At 51.0% G+C, this 24,954-nt stretch overlaps 6 protein-coding genes across 6 annotated transcripts; 1 reads left to right on the top strand and 5 right to left on the bottom strand.

Annotated features, from left to right (window-relative positions):
• Nucleotides 1-221: 221 nt before the first annotated feature.
• Nucleotides 222-3,067, bottom strand: MIND_00089600 (uncharacterized protein; the record flags this gene model as incomplete). Its single annotated transcript, XM_037357850.1, has 13 exons — nucleotides 2,974-3,067; nucleotides 2,816-2,927; nucleotides 2,724-2,769; nucleotides 2,598-2,672; nucleotides 2,535-2,551; nucleotides 1,912-2,490; nucleotides 1,673-1,862; nucleotides 1,396-1,542; nucleotides 1,203-1,352; nucleotides 896-1,150; nucleotides 698-839; nucleotides 436-647; nucleotides 222-389 (listed from the first exon to the last, which is right to left on the bottom strand). The coding sequence occupies exons 1-13, from the start codon at nucleotides 3,056-3,058 to the stop codon at nucleotides 222-224; spliced, it is 2,178 nt and encodes a 725-aa protein (XP_037225760.1). The 5' UTR covers nucleotides 3,059-3,067.
• Nucleotides 3,068-3,275: 208 nt separating this feature from the next.
• Nucleotides 3,276-6,475, bottom strand: MIND_00089500 (uncharacterized protein; the record flags this gene model as incomplete). Its single annotated transcript, XM_037357849.1, has 10 exons — nucleotides 3,276-3,572; nucleotides 3,622-3,691; nucleotides 3,743-4,731; nucleotides 4,780-4,851; nucleotides 4,901-5,394; nucleotides 5,441-5,639; nucleotides 5,688-5,996; nucleotides 6,043-6,305; nucleotides 6,357-6,371; nucleotides 6,424-6,475. The coding sequence occupies 10 exons, from the start codon at nucleotides 6,473-6,475 to the stop codon at nucleotides 3,276-3,278; spliced, it is 2,760 nt and encodes a 919-aa protein (XP_037225759.1).
• A 1,140-nt stretch (nucleotides 6,476-7,615) lies between these two features.
• MIND_00089400 (Glycopeptide protein) lies at nucleotides 7,616-8,139 on the bottom strand (the record flags this gene model as incomplete). The annotated part of the gene is made up of 5 exons (XM_037357848.1): nucleotides 8,034-8,139; nucleotides 7,967-7,982; nucleotides 7,841-7,917; nucleotides 7,782-7,795; nucleotides 7,616-7,737 (listed from the first exon to the last, which is right to left on the bottom strand). Exons 1-5 carry the CDS (start codon nucleotides 8,117-8,119, stop codon nucleotides 7,616-7,618), a joined length of 315 nt encoding a protein of 104 aa, XP_037225758.1. The 5' UTR covers nucleotides 8,120-8,139.
• A 149-nt stretch (nucleotides 8,140-8,288) lies between these two features.
• On the bottom strand, nucleotides 8,289-15,180 carry MIND_00089300 (Sec7-like domain belongs to guanine nucleotide exchange factors; the record flags this gene model as incomplete). The annotated part of the gene is made up of 16 exons (XM_037357847.1): nucleotides 8,289-8,461; nucleotides 8,515-8,665; nucleotides 8,717-9,277; nucleotides 9,330-9,473; nucleotides 9,508-9,681; nucleotides 9,737-10,006; nucleotides 10,055-10,482; nucleotides 10,534-10,730; nucleotides 10,778-10,988; nucleotides 11,040-11,769; nucleotides 11,832-11,915; nucleotides 11,966-12,301; nucleotides 12,561-12,696; nucleotides 12,752-12,807; nucleotides 12,857-14,333; nucleotides 14,387-15,180. The coding sequence occupies 16 exons, from the start codon at nucleotides 15,178-15,180 to the stop codon at nucleotides 8,289-8,291; spliced, it is 5,922 nt and encodes a 1,973-aa protein (XP_037225757.1).
• A 230-nt stretch (nucleotides 15,181-15,410) lies between these two features.
• MIND_00089200 (Sec7-like domain belongs to guanine nucleotide exchange factors) lies at nucleotides 15,411-19,119 on the bottom strand (the record flags this gene model as incomplete). Its single annotated transcript, XM_037357846.1, has 19 exons — nucleotides 18,928-19,119; nucleotides 18,807-18,876; nucleotides 18,732-18,758; nucleotides 18,435-18,690; nucleotides 18,297-18,390; nucleotides 18,095-18,247; nucleotides 17,885-18,044; nucleotides 17,730-17,835; nucleotides 17,581-17,680; nucleotides 17,460-17,522; nucleotides 17,292-17,408; nucleotides 17,191-17,248; nucleotides 16,852-17,136; nucleotides 16,698-16,784; nucleotides 16,481-16,614; nucleotides 16,319-16,435; nucleotides 15,927-16,268; nucleotides 15,619-15,873; nucleotides 15,411-15,566 (listed from the first exon to the last, which is right to left on the bottom strand). Exons 1-19 carry the CDS (start codon nucleotides 19,096-19,098, stop codon nucleotides 15,411-15,413), a joined length of 2,751 nt encoding a protein of 916 aa, XP_037225756.1. The 5' UTR covers nucleotides 19,099-19,119.
• Nucleotides 19,120-19,174: 55 nt separating this feature from the next.
• On the top strand, nucleotides 19,175-20,600 carry MIND_00089100 (uncharacterized protein; the record flags this gene model as incomplete). Its single annotated transcript, XM_037357845.1, has 3 exons — nucleotides 19,175-19,483; nucleotides 19,531-20,484; nucleotides 20,535-20,600. The coding sequence occupies 3 exons, from the start codon at nucleotides 19,175-19,177 to the stop codon at nucleotides 20,598-20,600; spliced, it is 1,329 nt and encodes a 442-aa protein (XP_037225755.1).
• Nucleotides 20,601-24,954: the final 4,354 nt, after the last annotated feature.

The raw sequence follows: 24,954 nt of genomic DNA, 5'->3' as shown, positions 1-24,954 counted from the left end.
TTCTGTGCTGCTGGAATAGGGGCCAACGTATCGATTCGCACGAGCAAACCTTGCGGCTCGACCTCTAGAGAAGTCTGGGATGCAGGCCAAAGCGCTTTGTACAGTAATTCAAACCGTTCCAAGATTGAGGTATTGTCTTCGATCTCGGACTCTGAGTTGGATGCCATTGGAAGAGAAGGTCGAAAATTGAACTGAAAGATGGCACAGTAAGACAACGTCCGCTAATCATGGATTTCGAGCTCCGTCTCGTCCTCAGTAGATTGCCCTCCCTCAACAAGTCCAGACGCTTTGGAGACGAACGCCTGCCCAAGCGACGTGACCGTAGTCACTGCCATATCTAACACGGTTTCTACACGCTTTTTCAGTGCTTCATTAGAGCAATGAACCACCTATGGTTGAATTAGTCCAGCAAATCACCCAGAAGGAGACCCTCACCAAAGCATCTAGATCAATAACAGCTAGAGACTCGTCGAGCCTCACCACCAGTGTGCACCCCTTGACATCCTCGCCCTGCTCAAGTTCGTCTCCTTCGTGCAGCTCAACTTCTTCAAAATGTGCTTCGAAGAACCACGCGATTCTGTGCTCCCGTCGTATCGCATCATTGTGATCAGAATGCGGGTGGTCATGACTATGTAAGTGTGAAGTAACTGGACCAAACTCGAGTTAACCTAGAAAGAAAAAAAAATAGGCTACACACGTTTTACGGATGCAGGACTCTTCTCGATCCCTGTGATGAGTGCCAGTGTTGAATCCGCTAGCATATCGTTGCTCGCGCTCGACTCCCACTCCAGAGTAAGCTCGTGCTCTTGCGTATGCCTCACATCAATTGCGCCCATAATCTTGAAGAGAAAAAGAATCAGTAGAGCATCCAATAAGCGGAATGTTGTCCATTCACCCGCATGACAGCGACCCCTTCTTTATCAACACCCTCCTCCACCTCTCCAAACATCCCCTCCAAATGCCATCGGACCAGCTCCCACCTCACCCCCAGCGCTATCCTCTGCCGCTGGGTCACCGTACACGTCGACAGACCAGCAAAATCCTTCAGGTCACGCGGATCCAGCAACGTATACGAAAAGTCTTTGGACACCAGTAAACCAGAGAGCACATCGTTTGGTCGTGGCGGCTTATCAGCCATTGTCCCGATCGCCTTATTCTCACGTATCAGCGCGGCTCTCCAAAGAAAAGCCATCAACACACACCTTGGCAACTCGTTCTCCCCGGAACGATAGATTCAGAGTCTCGAGATTGCGCGGAGTATGAATTTTCACGTCCTCGTCGCGCTCTTTGTATCTGGATGTCATGGCTGCCCTTAGTCGCGCCATTGCGGTCTGTTCGCCATGAACGAGGACCTAATGCGGGTTATTCGGATGGAACTGATAATATTTCACTCACCACATGTTGGGCCTTGACGAGTTCAATGAACTCTGAGTTTTGCGAGTAATCGACATGGGCGCTGAACGAGATGTACGCCACAGAAATTTTCCGAGGGATCATCCCTCCCTTGACCGACTCAAACTCTTCTGGTTCAGTCATGATGTCCTAAACGAGAGATTGATAAGCCGGTTGAAAACTCGCTACAATGCATCGGAGGGAAAACAAAAACATCTGCCATTGTTCTCGTACAAATACACGTAGGGTAAAAGTTGAGTCGATGACGCCAATGACTCACCCTAGCCAGGGTACCCTCCACCGAATAACCGGTGACAATAAGTCCATTGCGAGAATCCGGCGCCCAGAGTTCAAACAGTTCACGACTCGGTCCGCTTTGCATAAAACCGGGGCTGGCCAGAACAACACAAGGTGGTCCTTCAGCGATCTTCTTCTCCCAACCGCGAGGTTGAGGTAGATTGGAGATGTACCTACAGATCAGTCAGTCGCGTAACTCGATATATGGTTCCGTTTGCCCACTTGAAGACGAAAGGGTTGTCTCGTTTAGCGAATCGCGTTCTGATATTGGAGTTCATGGTGTGGATGTAGGTTTGATAGACAGCCATTGACTTGCGCGCCAGCCCAGAAGCATAGTAGATTGGAACATTGTGGAGGTCGGGATGCCGTTTCCAGTACTCGTCAAGAATAAGCAACAGCTCTTGCGCGCGGCCGAGTGCAAATGTTGGGAGCAAAACGTGGCCTCCGCGTCGGATAATTTGATGGACGAGACTTGTGAAGCGATGTTCTTTTTCAGGTCGACCTTCTAGACTTTGAACACCGTATGTGCTTTCGACTATGAGCACGTCAGGTCGTATTGGAGGGAGTTCCGCTTTGACCAGATGTCGGTCTTCTTCGCGCGAGTAGTCGCCTGTATAGAGTATCCTCACACCAAAAATCTCAATGAGAAACATGCAAGCGCCGAGAACGTGGCCAGCGTGGTACGGGGTAAAAGAAACGCCAGAGCAAGGCGTGATGAGCTGGTGGACAGAGACAGGAATAATGAAGGCAAGGGACATGGCCATGTCGATTGGTGAAAACAGCGCGTCAGACGAGGTCGAACTGATAGTGGTTATAAACATTTGGAGGCAACAACATTGACACACCTCATTCTAACAAAGTCCTAGATCAAGTCAATTTCATGGCAAATTTGGCGACAAACGGTGCACCTGCATCATGAATTTGTGCAGAGCTTTTGTAGGATGCGTCATGTAAACTTTGCCCTTGCCGTCCCTGAAATTCGTCTGTAGATCAAGTTAAGCTTGACGACATGAAAAGGCAGCATGGAAGTGGACTTTTTCGGTGATGTAGGTCAACGCAGCGGCATGGTCAAGATGGAAACTTTATGGCCAGTCAGAACAGACACGCAAAAACCAAAAGAACGGACTGGGTGATGAGAATAGCATCAACGGTGCTCCAATCCAGCTCATCAATGAACGGTAAAGATGCCATCCCACTATACGCAGGGTGCACACCAGTATCGCACACAATGGTTTTGCCTTGTGTCTCATCAGAAACCCATAAGAATAACGAAGGTGGACATACCCCGGTATTGTAAGACACAACATGACCTTCCCACTTCCTGCCCAGCGCCAAGTAGCGTGATGCTAAGCGTCGGCGCGTCCGACATGGAGGTAGAATCGAAACTTGCTATGTCACGTGTGTCACGAAATTACAGAAGGTAGAAAATCCAAGTCATCATCCTCAAAAGCATCCATTCATCCCAGAATCTACTCAGTAAACAAGGCGGAAGTTAGTACTACTACTACTGTTACTACTACATACAACAGGTGGAGGTATCGCAAGTCGTAAACATAAAAAATCGTGGAAAAATAAAGCAGCAAGTTCTAATGCAAGTCCCAGACAGGTCGCGGCGCGCCAACCGACAACTTGCCAATCTGCTTCTTCTGGCGCAGATTCTTAACTTCAGTGTTGATCAAATCGCGCAACCGCTCAAGGTCCAGACTACGCTCTGCCCGCGAGCCCATCAAAATATTCCGCCAAAGTCCGCAAGCGGCAACAGAGTTGTCTACTGGCAGCTGCATTGGGCGGTGAAGTCGGACCATCTTTTGCATAAGATGGTCTGGACTGGGGTACATGGTGTTTGGCCACGCAACTCGAATGGCAAACCACCACCCAAGTGGCTAGAGAAAATTTCAGCAGGGTCCCGGTAAAATCATCACTATGACTTACTCGGCCATCTGGGAGTGTGCGTTCTGGGTAAGAGTCATAAGTCGTTAATGAACCCTCAGGGAGATTGAATCTGAACCAAGAATGTCAGGGTTTTACATCAAATAACAAAAGGTAGACCCACCGGTGAACCACCCAGTGGTTGGGGTCTGACCGATGTTTGGCAAGAACGACGAGCAACCTTGGCATGCCGTCGAGTCCAAAAGGACTCCACAAATCCCGCAACATTCCACAAGCGTCACCGTGGCGCCCATTGAAGACAGCGTTACTGATCGCATCGGCCATATTCGGCGGCACAAACAGCCTGTCAACAACGCCTTGAGGACTTTCAGTTAATTTTGCTCTGACATAGCGCTTGTATGTCTGCGTAGACCAAATAGTCAGCGCGACTTCGTTAACTTGTTGCCCACGGGTTGTGCTGTTCAAGGCAGTATCGAAATCTGTGAGGGGCCAGATGATGGCCCAGCTCAACAGTCGTTGGTGGATGCGCTGCCAAGGCGGAAGCTGCACTTGAGAATCATGACTGATGTCAGCAGGGTTGTTCCATGTTGCCGGGTTATCATGCGCTGGGATCGTTTCTCCAGCATTGGAATCGCGATCAGGAATTGTTTGTAATCCGGTTGGACTGGGCCCATGCTCATGCTCATCCTCGTCAAACTCCTGCTCATCCTCGCGCGCTAGCTCCCACGTGTTGTGTGAGCGATGAGAGTTGGTTCCATGAGGCTTTTGTCGCAGTTTGTAGAATTCCTCCTCTAGATATCGCTGGCCTGGCGAATCATCTCTTCCAGGGTTACGCTGCGACACCATGTCCGATTCAGTCCGCATAGGAGGCTGTGGAGGCATTTCTGTCCCGTCATCCGAGCCCTCTTCGTCGATGATGACTTCTGTCTCTGGGTGATGGTAAACTGACTCTGCGAGTGTGCCCGTGGGTTCAGTGTGAATATTGATGGTTCTCGTCGCGGGAATTTCATCAACTCCACCGTCCTCATACCCCGAGCCCTCGATCTGGCTGGCCGCCTTGAGGCCCTCTATCTTGGGCCCGAGGCTTTCGATCCGCTGTTGCATCAACACGAGCTCTCTCTTGATGTCCGCTGCCCATTTCGGAGGCACATCCTAGACAACGGTCAGCCACCAATAGAAAAAAAAACCTTCCAAGTATACCTCGTTCAGGTCATCAGGACCGAGATGAACACTGGGGTCGTGATCATGCATTCTTCGGTATTGCTTAATGGACTGGTATAATGATCAAACCACAGACAATGAGAAAGTATCGTCTGCGCACCTCATTGTCGTACTTCATGCCTAGTTTCTTGACTCGTTGACGAATAGCTTTACGTAAGGTTTTCTTGACTACCTCGTGGGTCGCTGAGTCTACCTCATGCAAAAGAATGCACAATTCCCCGTCATGGTAGTGGGAATTCATGATATCCGAGCCAAGAGCAGATGGCGTATAGTGGGAGGTCCGAGGAGTACGCGCCAGGGTGTCTTGGACAATACGAGCCTCTTCTTGGTTTAATTCAGAAGGCGCACGCTCAATTCCGAAATCAGCCACACTCCCTGCACGTTGCGACTGCGCCACAGAGTCGGCTTTCTTCGGAGATGATCGTTGTGAGGCAGCGGCCGACGGCGCTTTGGGAGGAGGGGCAGTCGCTTCTGGGAGCACAATTGCACGGCCACGAATGGCAGCATGGAGTAGATCCTCGGTTGTTGCAGCATGTCGATAAGGTGAGAAGGGACGATGTGCTCCGTTGCCAGAGAACGTTGACCTTGCTGGGGCTATAGTCCGTGATTAGCTTGGTTGGTAGATATAGATGTTGCTCACTAGCAATATTCTTATGAGAGCTACGTGGCGACAGCTCACCGGGTCTCTGCTTGGCTGCTTTCGAGTGAGTAGGAGAGGAATCGTCGTCTCCCATTCTGCTCTCTGGTAGTGGCGGGTACGCAGTGCCTTTCTCGGTCATCTTGGTAACGCGGGAACGTGCAGAGAGTGGAGAAAGAGGGCGACTTTCAGGCTTCGGTGGCTAAAAATGGCATGAGGCAAAGGATGTAATTCTGTTGTGTAAACGTACTGGTTGTTCTGAGGGCGCCTTTCCGCCGTTCGACTGCACAGCACGAGACCGCGGACTAGAAGGGCTTTGGACTTGTATCTCGACGGAAGCGGCGGAATCGGGAAGTGGCATTTGAGCAGTGCCAGGTGTCGGTTGAGGAATATCAGGAACAGGCTTATCGACTGGCTGACCCCAAGATGGCGTCCAAGTGCTCATCATGACGTTGTTGAATGTGCTGAGCGCTTCAGGCCCCAAGTTGCCAAACGACGGCCCAGAATCGTAGGAAGGATAGTGTGGGCCAGGAGCGTCATTCGGGCCAGGTTCCGGGTGCTGAAAGTGGTGTGAGATAGCGTCGCAAGTTGTTTATCAAACTCACCAAGCCACCGAATTCTGACCGCTGACCATTCTGAGCAGTCGAATCGCCATCGTCGTCGTCATGGAGTGCTTGAATTAGAGTCCGCCCAGCCCCGTAGCTCAACGGTGATCCCATAAAGTCACGCAATGATTGACTGTGGGTCGGGGAGAAAACGGGGCGGCGAACCGGCTCATCATGGTCGTCTCCGTCAACAATTGAGCGGGCTGGGGAATGTACATCGAGTTGCTGGCCCGCGAGATTCATGCTTTCAAGGTAGTTCAGTACTGGGAAAAAAAGTCAGGTGTGTGAGTCCATAAACAGCAGCGGCCTCTTGCCTTTTTCATTTGGGCCTACACACGCGTCGTTAGAAGAATCCGGACAGGTAGGCTTAATTAAACTTGCCTGGTGTTGTGGACCGCAATAGAATGGGGTTGAGTACACCGGCGTCGGACATGAGTGAAGGGAGGGAGATCGCGGCGGTTGGAGGAAAGAGAGTTGGTGCTCAAGTTGGTTAGATCACGTGTGACGTGTCCCAACATAGCCACAACACAAGAACTTGGCACAATCCAGTTGTGGCGATTTACAGTACACGAAATCTACTCTAATGCCTCCCTTCTACCCTGCGTTTCCGATGCGAAGCAAGCCCTCTACGTTGTGCATGCGTATTTTTGCACAATCTAGGCAAAGAAGATGAAGTTGGAACATCAGAAGTCTTGGACTGGGCTACGGCCGTCTTGGTGGCCATTTCTGTGGAATGCTTGTGGCTCGTCGCTGGGGGTGATGATACTTTCTTCCCATCTTCATCTGGACAAAAAGTGATCAACAAGTTGGCCTGTTTATTATGCTATGAGCCCTGAGCCAGAAGAAGAAATAGCCCGACATTATCCTGCTGACAAGCTATCTGAACAAATGTGTCGTCTGGCTGCCTGAACGCCGTTGCGCATTGCGCTGACTGACCTGCAAGCATATCAGTCTAAAACCTCACCGACCGCAAAGCCCAACAAACACGTCGTCTGAACATCGTCGCAGCCGCCATAAAATCTGAAGGTGATGTTCTTCTCCCAGCCAGGAAATTGTGCTGAGGACGTACTGAATGCGAGTGCCAACAGAGAATGTATGACTGCAACATCAGTTTTGCCTCTGCCTCCTTCAAGGCCCCGGGAAGCTCCACCAAAGCCTTGTCCGAGAAAATCAGCAATTTTGGCCTCAAAAACCTTACGATTTGGGCCTCAAAAACCTGAAATCAGACAAGGGTCGTCACGTGCTTTCCAAAAGGGGAAATTTTGCGGGAAAATGGCACCTCCCAAATTCAATGCTTGGGTCAGAATTTCGACTTCACTTTGCGATGATAAGCACAGATTGCAAGGTTTACATTGTGCCTGCCTTCATCTGAGAATATTTTTCCATGAGCCGACTGAACTGACCAGTCTGACCAGAAAGAAGCCTCAAAAACCTCAAAACCGGACAAGGATTCCAAAATTTTCGCCTGAAAAACCTTGAATTCGGACAAGGAAATCACCATTTTCTGCCCTCAAAAACCTCAAATTTCGGACAAGCCTTGAGTGAAGCTTCCCGGGGCCTCTCCTTCATCATTTTAAATAACGTACGGGTCTATGAGCGAGATGTCTGCAGAAGAGCCGCCGCCAGCGACAACCGGGTTCGTCATGGTCAGCTCTACCAGCGAACAGTTTTCACCATTGAACCCGCATTGAGATCCTGTGGGCATTCAGGCAAGTCAGGCGCATTAGGAGATACCCAACCGTGCTGTAAATATCTGGAATGCGAATCAGTGCAATTAAGAACTAGACAAACAACAGACGCGATAGCAGCTGAGAGTTGTCCATCGCTGGTGTAACTGGTCGTGGTAAGCACATCGCCCCCTTGGATTAGCTGGGGCTGCAAAGGATTACAAATTGCGGTCTCTGGAGCGCTAACGACTACCAACTGTTCCAAAACCACATCTGAAGCGTCTTTTAGACGAAGCGCATCAAAAGTTGAATCAAACGCGTCACCGATTGTCGAATCGAACTGTGTGGGACTCAGCAGAGGCTCCACCGACTGCGCAAAGAAGAGCAGCGAAAAGGAAAGTAAGCGCCATGTAAGTGGGCCAAAGGAGAGTGGTGGTGGTGGCAGTGGAAGCAAGGGAACCTCGTTTCACATCCAAAATTACACACAAACTATCCCACAACAAAGAGCAAATAAATCCGGAAAAAGATACCAGCACAAGTCAGTAGTGTAGCAAAGCAAAAGAATAAAATAAGTATCAATTACGTCCCCACTTCGGCAGTCTCCCTCCGATGGAACTGGGAAGCATAGCTCGGCGTCATTGGCTCTTCATCGTCCTCCTCCTCGTCAACGGGCTCAGTCGAGCTTTTCCATCTCCCATTCTTGCCTCCTGGAGATTCCTCTCCGACACGACCGTTGAGTGCCCGCTCAAGGGCTGGCATGACAGTGTTAGTTTGACTTTAGTATACGCTTTCAACAAAAAATCACCTTTCTCGCCCCGTTTTTTCAGCCGGAGAGACATGGCCATTTGAAGGGAGTCGATGTACGAGTCGTACTTGACGATCTCCGTTAACAACCACTGCGATTTCTTTTCCCAGTTGCTTTGGGCTTTGGTCGCATTCGAACTCCTAGGTTGATACTATAGAATTCAATCAGCATGCGGCCACGATGTGGTAAAGTCAGCACTAACCAAAGCAGACATTGGTTCACGGTACTCATTGTGTTGCTTGAGATCCCGCTTCAAAGAGGTCACGTGCTTGCGCAGAGCTTCCAACTGAGTCTCCTCGTCATGCGGACTGGCGACCGTCGGCGGCATTGGTGGTTTCCAATCGTTGATCATGATCCGGTCCGCCCAAGGCGAAGTTGATCCGCGCATTGTGCCCATCCCATCCCGCCATCCAAACTTGCTTCGCGTACTCCGCCCACTCCGGACACTCATCACGTCTGATGGATCCGCTTCAGACTCAGACTGCGCGCGCCCATGTGACGATTCGTCAATACGGTTCCACCCGTACTCCATGTTGGACACCCCGCCCGCTAGAGGCTCCTTACTTGTCCTCGCAGCCCAATAGTTGCAAGTTGACACCCACTCATTCACAAGCTCTTCTGTCCCCGCTTGGAAGAAGTAGACCCCTCCGTTGGCCAGCGTTAGCACCATACAATACGGTCGTTGTCGATTGTAGCCTGGCGACGGTAAAGCATGCGCTAAGGAATGAGCAAGTAAGACAGAGCCAACTGAGTTGGCGTTCGACTAGCGAAAAGAGATCAACTCATAACAACTAAGCAGTAAAAGAAGCGCGTACCAGCCAATTGCCGCCACCAACCGCACCGGAGGAACCCATGCCATTCTCCCCAAAGACAAACATGTTGAGCTCGCCCTTCTGGATGACGACAAACACATCCAACCATGCCTTATCCTTAGAACGCTTGCCCACAGACTCCCAGTACTGTTTGCGACACAGCATTCCCTCTTTGGCCCACGGCGCTCCCAAAAAGAGCAAGTTCCTCGTCACTAATGCTTATGCTCGTTGACGTGGAATCGTCGCTGTGAGTGCTGCGATCGTCGTCTTCTTGAGCTTCGCGGATAATGGTGTGTGAAAGATTGGAAGCAAAGCCAAGCGTCGGAGTTAAGAAGGAAGAGCTTGAGTTGTAAACCTGGAAGATTAATGGGAATCAACGAGCAGAAAATTACAAGGCATTAAATGCTCACATCGTTTGTGGATGTTGCAAAGCTCGGAGAAGGACTTGTTCTCCCGTCTATGCTGCTATTACTGCTATAGGGACTTGCTTGCTGGGCTCCAAGAATGGACTGCAGACCACGAATGCTACCACGCTTGAGTGTGGCCAGGCGATCCGGTGGCCCACGTTGGCTGCGATGACGTAACATAGCAGAAGGAGCCGGACTTAACGAGCCCATTGAGGATCGACTGCTATTCAGCGGTTGTAGGATTTGTTGGCTCTTGACAGCGTTGTACATTTCCTATAGAATATGATTAGTGGTCGGAAGAGGTATTCCTTTTTGTGGTACCTTGAGCAGGCTCTCCATATCACTTTCCCAAGTCCGACCATACACAATGCTGGAAACGGATGGGCGAGGCTCATTTCCCAGTGGTGATATTTGGACAGAAGGGGTGCTACCATTGGCGGCTGGCGAAGACATCGTATTCGTGGCTATATCTCTTGAAACGCTGTGCCAACTTGTTATACTGTCGCTTCGCTTCGAACGAGCGACTGGCGAAATCGAGTCCACGCCTTCAGAAGATTGGCCTCGAACGCTATTGGAGTCGCGGACCAGATCGGGAGTTGACGAAGTTAGAGGGGAAGGTTGCAGCTGCATTTGAATTGCCGTGAGTGTGTTGCGAACAAATTGTGGCCGCGACATTCGTGTTGCGAGTTCAGCGACATGTAAGTCGGTGTTGAGAAGGAGAAGTGAGTAAGAAACGGCATGAACGATGTCTACAGCCTCATTAGCTTTGGACCAAGAGAAATGGGCCTAAATAAACGCACTAGCACTGCCATATAACCCGCCAGGATTACACTCCCAATAGCGCCGACTGAACTCCTGTAAAATCCGGTCGACTTGTTGGGTTTCAGCTTTGAGGAAGAGCTTCGCGCATAGACGGCGAAAAGCAAAATCGAGACGTAACCCCGCAAAGTCGAAACAGTTGAGGTAGTGGTGTAGCGCGACCTTGTTTACGCCACCGCTTAAAGCAAGTTAATGCGAATAACGAGGGGGAAGAGGGTCACGCACATTCCGCCAAGCCATTCAGCAATCTTGTCCTTGCTGAGGAAATCCTCGTCCTCTTTCCAACACCGTGCAGCGAGTTCTCGTCCCCTCGTTTCCATATCTTCTTCCGACTCTTCGCCACGGGCAGGAGAATGACTGGAAGATGACAATCGAGCGGTAAGGGTGAGATCGTTGACAGAAAGGTCCTGCTGAGAGGTCCTAAATATATTTGACACTGCAAACGGGGTCAACACCCATTACATGAGGCAAATGTGCGAATGCTCACGGATGCGACCATCATCACTGACAGGGACTAAGGAAGGCTCAGATATCGATGCGGAGCCATGAAGTATCCGAAGATGTGACGAGTCTTTGGATTCGTTTCGGGTGGGATCACCAAACGAATGGCCGCTTCTTGTCCGCAACGGACTGGCACCGTGACGGCCAGCCCTTGGACTTGTCGTTCGTGGTGAAGGCATTTGCAACGAAGTTGATCGTGGCGGAACGATAGCAGTGTCTTCGTCTTCAGATTGGGGAAGTTGGAGGGTTAAAAGCGGGGTAGTCGGAAGTGGGTCGGTCTTTGCCCTGTTTGTTGGAGGAAGCGCCTTTGGCCGTGGATCTTTCAAGTCGAGTTCGGCAGACGGCGCAAGTTGGTTCAATTGCCCCTGAAGATCGTCTAGTGGACTCTGTCGCTTGCGAGCTTGGGCAGCAATATTTTGGAGTTCCACTTGGCCAACACTTAGGCTCCGCCTCGACCGTGGAACAGGCGATTCGACCAGTTTTGTAGGGGAGGGAGTGCGTGGGATGCTTTCGACAATGACCATTGAATCGTCGTCACTGACTTCGCGAAATGGGGTTTGACGAATAATTGGAGGGAGGGGTTTCGAAGTGGATGAAGTACCCGTTGTGAATACGTCTGCAATCGGAGAACCAACTGGCGTAGGGCGGTGGAGTTGGGTGGGCAGTGGTGGCACGGGCGGGGTATCCTGAAATGCGTATTGGGCTGCGTCCGTTTTCTGATAAGTTTAGTGAATGGTAAGTATTAGGCTTTCGAACGAGGAGAGAATTTGTCTCGTACTGATCGCTCCCGAATGGTTCCACCCTGGCCCAGCATCTTTCCCAGTAAGGCACTAGTCTTTGCCCTTACAGACGACTTGGCAGGCTATGGTTGTCCTGAGCTTACTTCCCTTGCAAAGAAACAAACAAACAGACCTTTTCTTCGCCATTTGTGGTCGTCCGCTGCAGTTTGTTCTTGCTTTTGGGAACTGGGGGTACGTTTGGAGAGGCGCGCTCTTTGCGGAGGAGGGTTGCGAGGTCAGGGCTGCTGGAAGTGCCTGGAGATCGATACATGGAACGACGGTGAACGTCGTAGTCCCTATTAAGATTGTTTGGGGTGGCTGGAATGACGGTTGGGGTGGCTGGTTGTCTGCGAGGTGAAGGAGATGCGTCAAGCCCAAGTTGGCTGACATCGACGCCCTCTTTCAAACGAACCGTGCCATCGCCATTCAGAGCAGCCTCGAAATCCAGGTCGCTACGCGATACCTGCCGCTGGAGGTTGTTAGACGACGCGTCTAACGTCGTTGTCCGGCCAGTTCGAAATAGCGCCACGATGGAGGAAGCGGGTCAAGCCAGCGTGATCTATCAAAAACAACAACAAAAATTATAGCATGGTTGTACACTCTACAGGCAAACCCCCTCCCACATGCAACCAGAAAAAAATAATCAACTACCGTGCTGCCCCACCCGTCTGAGAAGTCGAAGTCCGTCGTTGTCGCTTTAGAGCAACAGGTCCATTTGGCCCAGAAACCGGTAACCGTGTTCCCAAGCCAGCAGATATTGAGTTGGAAGATGACCTTGGTCTCGTTCCAGTCGAAGCAAGTTTCGGTACTCCGCTACCCCCTCCTTTGCGTGAAGCAGTGCTAGGCGCGCCAGAAGCTCGATTACTGTAATTTCACTCAGTTATCTGGGAACGTGTGACCACCTCTTTGGCAAACTTACCGCTTCTTGATGACATCCGTCTTCAGTGAGAGCGGTCGAACGACACCATGCAGTTTCTGTTCCTGGTTTAACACGAAGCCACGCAAGAAGAGGTCAGAAACCCACATAAAACAAGCCGCACGCGTTACATAACGGCTGCCCATCTGGATCTCTCCTCCATAAAGGCGTATTTGTTGTCTGGCAATTGGTGCATAATGTTGGGACTTCACCGTCTTCACCCACGACGGGTTTTCGGTCCGTTAGATCGGGAGTGCTAGTCGACGACCTGAGTGCAGTGGGAGACGAACTGGAAGCCCCATTCGCGTTCGTTGTAGGCAGCGATTGTTTCCGCTTGGCATTGTCACTCTTAAGTGGGGCGTACTTACGACCACTGGGTCGTGTTGCGCTTAACGCGCCTTCCGTCGATGGAGGCGTGGAGGCATTGGATACATTGTGGGGTTCGGGAGAGGCATTGGAGCTCGAATTAACCCCATTGCCCCATCCGTCACTTGACGGACTCGCATGAAAACTTGCGTAGGCGTTTTCGCTGGGGCCCCCCGACAGAATCTGGGTGGGGTCGACATGGGTGTAAGGGTTCTGGGCAGGCACTGCACTCCGACTATTTTCTGGGTAAACAAGGCCCATCAGCTGCCGGTAATTGTCGTCAATGCCTGCCAGATTTGCTGCACTCAATTGGGCGTATCCTTCGGCCATAACGGCCGAAGCAGCTGCCGCTGCCGCAGAAAGACCCTCCGTTACCACGGGTGAAGTAGAAGTGGAGGGATGGAAGTTGGAAGTCGAGTGCGGGAATCGACTTGACGGAGTGTTATTGGTAAACTCTGTTGTTGAAAACAGACCGTCATATGGCGGGAAAGAAAAGTTGAATGAGCTCGAGGGAAAAGAGCTACTTTGCTCAAACGCATGGTCGTCGTGAGACAAGGAGGCCCGTGGATTGCCATCAAGATTAGACGGATCCGCTCGAAGCATACTCTCGTCATGAGGTGCCTCGGCTCGACGCTTTGTTCCAAGCAAGCTGTCTGGAGAGAGCGGCTTGCCATTTACTTGATGGCGGCCTCCAATTCCAGCAAACGTGCCTTCTTTGGAGACAGTATGGTCAAAACTAGTCTTGCGGACATGTCTGGGAAAGCCGCGCTGATCCGGAGAATGGCCAGTAGAGGAAGGTATCCTACTGAGACCGTGGAGTCCGAATGACGGGAGAGAGGATGGGGCAAAGGTGGGGCTAGTGTAGTTTGGCATCGAATGAGGATATTGCAACGAATGCATATACCGCGTGTCGAGTGAGTGGGCTGCGCTGTCTGTATGGTCCTCAAATACCGAAGATAGCTCAGAATGAGGATATGGGGGAGGACTCCGCCTTCCACCGTGGAGCATTGAAGAGCCAGGTATTGGTATGCTATTTGTCGCCCCTTTAGTTGGTGAAGTCCGACGGGTGTCAGAGAAGGTCGGGAAAGCCAGGCGGTTGTCGAAGGAGGTAGCTTGGTCAAATGAGTCTGCTTGACGAGAGCGAGAGCGACTGGCGGGTGTCCAGTCCATAGTACGAGAACGAGATCTGCTCATTGCGCGCCAGTCCATCGGAATGACGCTAGAATGAGCAATTAAGGACATGAAGCAAGTACATAAACAGAAGCGACGCACTCATCGTCATCTACACCATCTTGGTTGTGCCCGTCAAAACCTATCACTTGAACTTTGGCTTTGCCCTTGTCAATGCGACGACCACGCTCATCGGCTACGATGGGCTCGGTTTTCACAGAAGCTTCTGTGGATGGACTGGGAGTATCGACAACAGAGTCTGTGGTGGTGGAGTTATCGCGCTCCTTGTCCCTCTTGAGCTTCATGGTCATCATTCGCCAGGTTATATTCTCCATGCGCTGAGCATTTGGGAGAGAAGCCTGGTGATGGCTATACAACTTCCACATCTTTGTGACGGGACTTTCAACCACGTCCGGTCGAGTGGGAGTGAGCTCGGGAGAGCCAGAGACACGTGCTGGAGCGGGAGGTGGATACATTTCCTCGAAGATGTCGTTGAATGGGGGGGACTTTGCGGCGATTGGTGAGATTGGAGACAACACTGGCTCTGGGTTAGTTGGCGCAGTGGTAACGGGCGACATCCACAGGGAGGGTGGAAGGTTGTCGTGTCGAGGAAATGCGGGAGATGGTCGAGACTGAGGCAGAGGTCGTGGAAATGGCGGATATGGCGCTGGCCATTGGGAGGATGGCTGTACGAGCACATTCGGTCGCGATGAATAGGTGGGGTAGCCGGTTGGAGCGGGGAGAACACCGTTGGCATCGAGAGCAGCAAACATTTGCGAGTCAAGAGGCCCAGAAAACCAGTCGGCGCTCACTGTAGACCGATTTCTTGCCTCGTTAGGCCAATTAGGAGAAGACCGGCTCTCTGGCGCTATGAACGACGACGGAGGGCGCTGCATGCTCGTTGGTCTACGCAGAGGCAGAAGGAAGCGTCACACAGTGTCACAATACAGGCAAAAACGGGCCGAGTTCTCGCAATTGGATACGTGACACAGTTTATCCGTCAAAATACCCACACGCCATTGGTCCAAAGTGGTCCGTTTCAGGCCTTGCATTTTTTTTTATTTGCTCCCGTAAACACGCGACAAAAAATACCAAATCTGAATCAATATACTTCCAAGTCAGGTGTTCATTCCGCTTTCAGTTTCGCGGCGTCTTCCTCATCATCATCGTTCCATGCCCACGCAGTTTTGAGCTGTCCCCTACTCGCAGAAACGACAAAGAAAGCTCCGATGCAGGCAGGAGAGAGATATAATAGGGCGGGTTGTGGCGATTGAAACACATGCTGTTGGCGATTGAATACCCTGACATTATTTATCCGGTTTAGATGAACCCACCATTACGGCCATGGTAGTGAGTAGCCCCAGTATATAGGCGGCAAGAGTTGCGTGGAAATAAGGGCGACCAAACTGGGTATGGGTCGGTGCGCCAGCACGGAAATGGTCGTATCGAAGTGCCAATGCTACAAAAACTCCTGGCACGACAATGTCACCGAGGCCTAGCATTGTAAAGCCGCGATCAATGCCAAACTTGACCGACTTGGGCCAGAGCAGCTTGATGGGGACATCCACGGACGTAGCAACCTTCACCATCTAGCCGACGCAACTGTCAAAAGTCGAGCCGAAAGCCGGGAAAATCCGCTCACAACAGAAGTCCCAAACACACTTTTGCTGAAAAAAACCCAGTAGATGTCGTAGAGAAACAACCCGCTCAGAAGGATTGTACCGGTGCGGAAAGAGTCGATTTTCAGCAAGCTGATAGCACTCGACGCAAAAGCAACCCCCAAAACATCCGTGAGCAGCGCTGAGCGGCCATTGAACATATATACGGCGGAGGGAATCACTGCCACTGGCAATAGCCAGAGGGAAATGGAAGCCATTGACACGTCGACCAGAACGGTGTTGCCAACACGGGCGGTGAGCGCGAATTCGGGATTCTCCTTCCATTTGGCCTCTCCCACCGCCCATCGTGCGACTCCAATCAAGGCCTTGGCGAGTTTTTCAATGTGAACGCGTAGAAGTATGGAGGATGACATACTTTCCATACCGCAGCAACACCAGCAACAGAAAAGTAGACTCCAAGAAGGATGTTGATCCATTCAGCGCCAAGATATTTGACGACAAAAAACAGCCCGACCAGCACCAGGGAGCCTATCTACAAGCAAGCTCAGCATTGGGCGACAAATAGCAGCTTTCTGACTATGGGAAAATACAGCGCGTCTTCGCCTGAAAGACGCTCAGGTACATCATCGTGACGAGTTCCGTCGGGGTTTTTGGTAGGGAGGGACGAAAAGGAACCAAAGTAAAGACAGGATGTTGCGAGCGTCAAGAGGCCTGTGTACGCAAAGTACAAATCCAGGTCAACGTCCATTAGCTCACGTGCTCTCGGACTCTAGTCTAATACCCGGCGGCGATACCTCTCTTCCTCGAATCGCTCGCTGCTTGTATCTCTCCGTCTGAGTGCCGGACAACCACCTGTACCACCGCTGCAACCGGACCGGTATCTACAGGAAAGGAATTATTTCGGTTCGCAAATGCCGATTTGGACACGGGAAAGACAGGAAAACTGACCAGTCAAGTTGTGGCCGCGAAGCAGCAAGCCAGCGACCAGATCTGCTGGGAAGCCCGCGTCCACGTCAGTTTCTAATGGGTACAGCTGGTTGTGTAGTCGCCAGAATTCAACTGCCCTGCTGGCATCCAGGCCCCATTCAAGGTTTAATATGGTCTGGAATACTGCCCCGAAGATCCGACTTCCTCCACTCCCACCGATTGCGGCAGCGAAAGAACCGTCTTGGTTCTCGATGATCGTCGGTGCGGTCGAAGACAAGGGCCGCTTTCCAGGTGCAGGATAGTTGTCTATCACGTTGAGAACCATATGGTCAGGCATGTGGTCAACGACAAAAAACCTACAAGGGGAGGGATAAAGACCAAAGCCGTTGGGAGTGCCAGGGACACTGAAGTCGTCCATCTATCACCATCAGTATCGCACATCTGGATGACACAATCTTAACCTCGTCATTCAGAATCACACCCGTCTCTGGATCCAACACTTGGGATCCAAAAATCAAGTTGACTGTCGAAGTTAGGGAGACCGCCATATCATTCTTGTCTACCACCGATGTATGGCTCTGTGCAATAATGAAATGAGTCATCGGCGGACCAAACCATAAGTGACTGACAGTGCCATGGTCAATCTTGACTTCGTATTCTGGATTATACCAGGAGGGCGCATGCGTCCTGTCCTGTAAACAGCAGCATATGTTGCTCATTGTTTGACAGATTCAGCGCGGCTCCACTCACGTCAGTTATATTCGCAGCCACGAGCTCCGCAAACTCTTTGGTTGGAATCACGTCCATCCTCGTTACATTGTTGTCGAAGGCCGGATCTCCCATTTTCGTCCTAGCACAGTTAAGACTGGTACCGAGGAATAAATTAAGACGCCACAGACCGTGCCGCAAAGCCATATTTCAGTATTTCAAGCACACGGTGCATGCTGAGCGGCGTCCTGGGAGCTGGTGGATACGTTTCCATCAAGTTGAGCATGTGAAGCAAAACTGGTGAGGGTGAGCAAGCGCATGAAAGCGACTATATTTGGAGAATTACCTAAACCAGAAGCCGGTGCATGGCTTGTGTATATTTTACGGCCTCGGTAGGTTCCTTGTAGTGCATGGGTGACCTTGACTCGATAGTTTGCAAGATCCGAATGTGAAAGAATGCCGCCCGTCGCGTGCACTTTTTTGACCAATGAATCTGCGATGGGGCCCTGAAAGCACGTAAACCCACTCCAACGCAGCCTAAAATTGTCGTGTCTACCTTGTAAAAAGCATCTGGGCCCTCAGAAGCTATGGTCGCCAACGTTCTTGAATAGTTTCGGCGCTGAATAGCATCTCCTTTGCGTAGAAATTTCCCACCCGGAGCAAAGATGGCACTCCAATCCGGATTGCCGAGCATCAATGTAGGAAACCACTTCTAGTTTGTTAGTTCTCTTGATTCTAATTGTGTGTGGTCTCCGCACTGTAATACGGTCCGCCAGCTCCTCTTGAACAGTCCAACCACGTGCGAGCCTGATGCTGGGCTCAAGAAGCGTCTTCCAAGGGAGGGTGCCCCATCTGGTATGGTTCAATCATAGTTCGGCGCGCAAACCCATTCGAACCTTCTATGGGCCTCTTCCAAGCCACGAATTTCGCCAGGAACTCCCACGGAAAGTCCACCAAATTGACTTGTATTAGAGTTGGGGGGAAACATTGTTCTATTGGCCAAGAGTGGGGCCGTCTCCCGGAAGTCAATGGTGAAGACTTCAGACGCGTTCTTTGGCTGTCCGGCAGCCGGGGGAATTCGGACCGTCATCCATCCACCACCACCAATGCCTGAAGAGTACATGGAGACAGTCCCAACACAAAATGTTGTGGCTACAGGAGTCAATATTTATCGCTTGCTGACTAAATGTTACCGATTGCCGCATCAACAGCGTTTCCACCTGCAATTCGCTTTAGCTTGCTGCTGAGAGAAAGTAAACAGGACCAACCTGCTTTCAGTACCTCGACACCAATTTGAGAGCATAGGCTATTTTCCGAAGCAACAGCACCGTTTCGGGCCTAAGATGCCTTGACTCTCTGAGCTGAATGGCAACAAGATATTTTGCAAACCTTGATGAGATAAGCCGGACGACCAGTTACGCCATGTCGGGGTTGAGACGAGCTCAGGGTATAGTGATAGCAGAGCAAAGTGAGGAGACATAGACATAGAGCAGGTATCAACGACCGTTTCCGGCGTGGAGAGGGAGGCGCTACATAGACTGGGAGCCCGAGCTTACCCATCGAGGATGAGCGAAAGCCACGACTCGTGTCACACTGATCACGTAAACCGCCAGATTTGCACTCATTGTCAACCTCCATGTCGCGTCTCTTTTCGCAGTTCACAGAAGACACGGACTCACTGACGTGCCCTCCACAAAAACGCAGGAAGAGCACGGGCCTCAATACACGATTCGATCACATGATACAGACTATGAATGTTGTCCATCGTTCCCCAAAACGCCGTCGTGCCCGCTCTGCTTCTTCAGCCTCTGGCAGCAGTATTCCCAAGACTCCGATTGACGATTATGCCTCTCACCATGGACGGCTTGGCTCTCAATTCTCAGTTCTAAAGCTCGATACAAATAGAAATAGTGGGTGGAATGAGTCTTCGTCCGATCCTATCGAGGTGTGAACCTGGTTCTGGTAGATGAACGTCACTGATGGTTGCCTCAGTCTCCTTCCACTACTTCTTCAATCCTTCCAACGTGGCTTGCCGATACATTTTCTACTCTCAACGCTGGTCATCCACTACGTTTACTTCTACCACCCAAGTCAGAACCGTCCACCACAGGCAACACAAAAGACGACAATCCCTTCTTTATTACAATGCTGAAAGAATCGAGCCCTTCAGTTCTCGAATACGAACCTCATCCAACAACACATTCAAGCCCATTGCCATTTTCTACTGCAGGACCATGCTCCACTATCGCAATACCCGTCGACCCACCAATGGAAGAACATGCTCCGTTTTCTATCCCAGGCCACCAGCTTCTGCCTACCACTCCTTCACAATCGAACACTTTCGCCCACCTAAGTCCGGTCTTCGCTCTCCCATCGCTCTCCCCGCAACCTACAGAAGATATTCCAGATTCTGCTGTGTTTCTGAGTGATCTGCATGACCCGCCTCCCAATGCTGACGACGACGATCTAATATCCTTTCACACGCCCTCTGACCGTAATCCACATCGAATGGTTTATTTTGATTCACCTGCCGATGACCCGATATATTCCGACCCTCTTGATGTTGGTTACGAACTTGACTCTCTGGACTTTCAATGGACACCTTTCATCCAACAGGCCGGTGCCAACAATTTTGATTCCTCAAACAATGTTTTGGACCCGGAGCCACTTGCCGTGTCTAACAGCGACGATCCAGTCTATGAAATTCAAGGCGAGCTGACGCGAGAGTGTGATGACGATGCTGTACCTGAGGACGCCGCATTGCCCCCTTCTCGATTTGCCTTCTGGCCGCCTGCCACATCTACTTCGACGTCTGCTACCAATCCTAATGATACTCTTCCTGCTTCTCCAGAGCGCAGCCCACCAGAAAGTCCTCATGCCGAGCCCAAATTCTTCGCTCCGGCACCTGGAATCTACATTTCACCTCTACGAGGCGACCCTCACTTGGTTTGCGCTAGTTTTCTCTAATCATTAGATATCTGACAATATTGTGTTAGCAACACGCTTCTCAGACCTCTAATGACTCTATTGAAGATTGGGAGGACGACGACACAGCCGATTAGTTTGTACTAAGGTTGCCAGAATTCTACTGCTTGATCATAGCCCGGGTGCTTTAGTAATTTTAGACCTGTGCAATATGCAGCCATTTCCACATATGCAGATACGCTTGTAACAGGTTGCGCGCCAGACCTAAACGCATCATGCGCTGAAAAATGGTTCGACGGTTGGAAACCTAAGGGCATAAGAAAGAACTGGGTTGGGAGAGGAATGCATTGGGCGTGAAGCATGTAGCGTCCAACCGATCGCGAAGATGAAAAAGTCTGAGACCGAGGGTCCTTCGATCCATTCGGCGAGAGGCGAAAGAGCATGGCGTTCTCTACGGTGTCAGAATAACCCTGGGAGATTCTGAAAGCCTGTGGTATTACTTCGCCAGGGAACCCATGCAAGTGCAACAGTGACCAAGCTTTATCCCCAGGTTGCCCTTCCCATAAGTGGTAGTTAAAAAAACGGGCATCCTCGCTGGGGATATTGTCGGCGGTGAAATTAGTGCGTATCCAACGCTGAGGGTCAAGGTCAAGGTTGTCTCGTGCCCAGCTACCTGCGCGAGAGCACACGAGCTCTGAGTGGGGCATTGTTCGAGTGACGGGTAAAGAAATGTTGAGATTAAAAGGCAACTGTCAAGAAATTCAATGCGCGTTTGAGAGAAATAGAAGAGACCTACACTGGATATCACACATTCATCCAATGAGTCGGAAATGACTGTGCGGTGGGCTTCAAGAAGATGATCTTGGCCGAGTGGACTACCGACAAGTTTTGCGTAGTTGCCCACGTGGTCATACGCCACCAACTCCCCAAAATGGTTTCCAACGACAGTCAAACCCAATATGTCGTCGTAATCGACGTTGGAGAATGCCCACAATGCTGGTGCATATGACTGACCATACTGGACATAACCCCGTGATGAGATTGCAATGACAGCGGCACCCCATCATCGTGACTGCATGTCCGTCATCATGCCTCCAATGTCCGTCATTGCCTGATATCATTCACCATGATGGTCATTGATCGAAGCGTTATGCTACGAAATAACTCGAGGGCGCAGAGGCGTCGGAGAAGATTGCTTGAGAAATTGTAGGCTGAGGCTTAGGCAAGCGCTTACCTGATCATGATGCTCACGGCGGTTTCTTGTCTGCTGCAAGGGGTGTCAAATCTGACATCGGGCGACAACTTGTTGTATCACGTGTACGAATTCGGATGTAAATTACTTTTGGCTTCTTCCCACCAAGCGACGCGGTCATACCCCGCCTTCCTGACGCGTCGCTGGGCTAGTTCGCGCGTCCAGGTCATCGGACGTGCTCTGCGACACCTTCCAACCACTTTCTCCCGCTTTTGAGCGGTGGGAGACCCGCCGCCACTCGATGCTCCATGTACATATGTAGCAGCGTCGTCGAGCTCACAACCACCAACCAAGCTACCCTGTGAACGCTCCGATGTGTACATATCGATTTCACGGCCTCTACTCCACGAAACTACGCTAGACTCTCAACTTAATGCACTAATATCGCCGATCACCGACTATTGCCCCAAATGCTTTTATGAATTCAAGACGAACACGAGTGCAGGATCTCGGGCGGGGCATGTGGATGGGAAGGTCTGCCAAGGTGCGTTTCATTGCTCTTACCTTTCATCGTCCAGTCTAATCTCTAGTAGTGGGTCAAACCGCTATTGCGGCGTACAAAAGCCCATTTGACACGCTCTTCACTTCAACAAACAAGCCCGACTTCTTGCGCACCATCTTCATCGACGAATAGCGCCACCTTTTATCCAAATCCGACCCCCTTCGCCTTCGTATCTCAGCCGCAATATCCCTGCTTCGCCCTGGTTGTCGAGTGGGAAATCGGCGACTTCTGGGACAGCTACCCACATCACCTTCATGCGACATAGGCCTCTCGACGCCTTCCATTTCACATTGAATCAACATATCCACTCCGCATTCGCTCAGATCGCTGCCTGAGAACCACATTCATTTTCGGGAGCCCATGCTAAAGTTGCGAGAAACTTCGTGCAGACGTCGATGTGCTCCAAGAACATGCTCAACGTGACTTCAGCCGTGTCTATCGTGCAGAGGAGCTAACATGGACGCGATCAAACGCGAAGTCAAAGGAGAAAGACGATCAGCTCAACCGTTTAAAGCTCGAGGCAAGCGCGATGGTCATGATTCTGATTCTTTGAATGACCGATTGGCAGAAGCAGAATCTCCAAGGCCTCTCAGACACCGCCCACAAGAAAGTCGCCGAATATGACGAGCTACTCAAGTTTCTCTGTCGTCAACCTGTTCCAGCCATCTATCGAATACTAGCGCATGCTGGAGCGGATGGATGGAGCATGAAGAAACTTTTGGAGCGCTGTCGGCTTGCTGTCGAGAATAAATACCGTCCAACCAACTACTTCTCATGGGAGATTGACTTGAGCATGATTGTTTACGAGCTTGGTGGCCTCTCAGCCGTCTACGCACTCAGTAAATCTCCCTACGCGTTGCCAAGTCGCAATACACTCCACAAATACCGTCAAGAAAAGACGCTCTGCCAGTGGATTATTTCTCGGAACTTGATGCAATGGGTGGATTATGCCTCGAACATCTTTTCGAGGTCCCAGACATACGGATAGGCGAAACCATCACACCAATCGAGACTGCTGCTCGTCTGGTCCGGGAGAAAAAAAATCCACGTCGCTGAGCTCATCTCGGTTGGTGCTATCTCGCCGCTGTCGAGAACCGACTATGGCGCTAAACCTGTGTTTGTTGGTTCCTCTTGCAAGATGGGGGACTGGAAAGACATGGTCCAGGTTGTAGCAACGGTACTCGAGGCATGGGAACGCTCGCCGGACGGTGAAGCAAAACATGGGCCAATCACTGTTGTTGCCTCAGACGGCCATCCAAAACGTTGTATTGCTTTCTTTGTTCTCTGCCTACAGCACGAGGTCATTGAAGGCAATCCAATTTACGACTTCGTCAAGAACTTGTACGGGCTAAACCTGTTCACTGGGAAGAATAATCTTACGATGGATTTCGATTTCAAGCACGAGCTCAAACGTATATTTTTTATTTCATCAATGTCTGCTTCTCCCTTCTCAATAACCTTCAACTAGACATCTGTACGACCATCCGCTCGCCCCAGGGACCTGTCGTGAAAGGTGTCTGCATCAATCGCGACATGCTTGCATTGGCTTGAGCTGATTCCCGGGTATGACTGGTCCGAGGTATCGATTCATGCCCTGTTGAATCTGCCGGACGCACAAGATGTACCTCGCGCTGTCAAACTTCTTCTCGCTATCATCGACATTCGAAAGATTGATAAAGCAAGCCTTAGTGCGACGCAGGAGGCAGAGTATGAAGCTCTGTGCTTATTTAGCGAGATCCTCGACTCTCTACTACAGTCATTCATCAATACGATACTCTCCCTCTCTCAACAGACAATGTATCTCGTCAAATTTAGCTTCCTGCTCTGCGCTGCCTATGTCCGACACGGGACATCGTTCATTCCTAACCAGCTGCATGGCGATTTGCAAGCCATGGTCAAAAATGCACAATGAAACTATTGTTGAAATCTCGAGTTTATTTGTGGTAGAAATTGCGATTAATACTATTAGTATGTACATTTCAGAAATTGTAGTAGAAACTGTGCATATATCAGCGACTTGCGAGTCAACCCGCGAGTCGACCCCAAGGGTCGGACCTCCGGGTAGACCCCAAGGTTGGAGTTTCTAGCTGGGACACGCGATTAGCACGAGTGAAAACACAGAAAGTGGACCTTCGTACCTTACACGATCGAGGTGTCGATCGCGGTGGGCTGGGCCAAGCCCAAGAGGCGTCGAAGGGTGGCGAGGATGGTCGCGAAGCGCGAACGACGGTGAAGCGGCTGGGTTTCGCGTCAGCGAATGTGGATGAGTGGAGGGGGTGCAAACCTCGTTCAGGACGCGCGCCTCCGCGTGTGCGCGACTTTCTAGTCCGGGTAGATGGTTCATCTACCCAATGTAAGTGAACACAGTTGAAAAACAAGAGAAGAACTGACCTGTTAGGCGTTGTTTATGGCGGTGGTGGTGGTTTAAGGCAAGGTGAGTTGTCGCATCGTCACAACTCACCTTGCCTTTAAGTACTCCCATCGCCATCAACGATGACAACGCGTCATCGCTGGCCAAACGACGGACCGCGGACGATGGAGGGAGGGAGGGAGGGAAGAGCGTGGATGGGGAAGGGAGGGGAAGGGGAGGGAGAAGGGAGGGAGGACGTCGGCTGGAGAATCCACCAAGGTGAGTCTTTATTGACCCCAACAATGGAATGACTTACCGGATGAAAGTGGGCACTGCGGGATGACGACTGCGTCGTTTCGCTCGGGATTCGTAGGGGGTGCGCGCACT

The sequence above is a fragment of the Mycena indigotica genome (genome assembly GCF_014461135.1).
Source record: "Mycena indigotica strain 171206Taipei chromosome Unknown Mind.scaff0001, whole genome shotgun sequence".
NCBI lineage: Eukaryota > Fungi > Basidiomycota > Agaricomycetes > Agaricales > Mycenaceae > Mycena > Mycena indigotica.
Note: the sequence above shows the minus strand (reverse complement) of the source record. Positions and strands in the feature narration are given on the sequence as shown.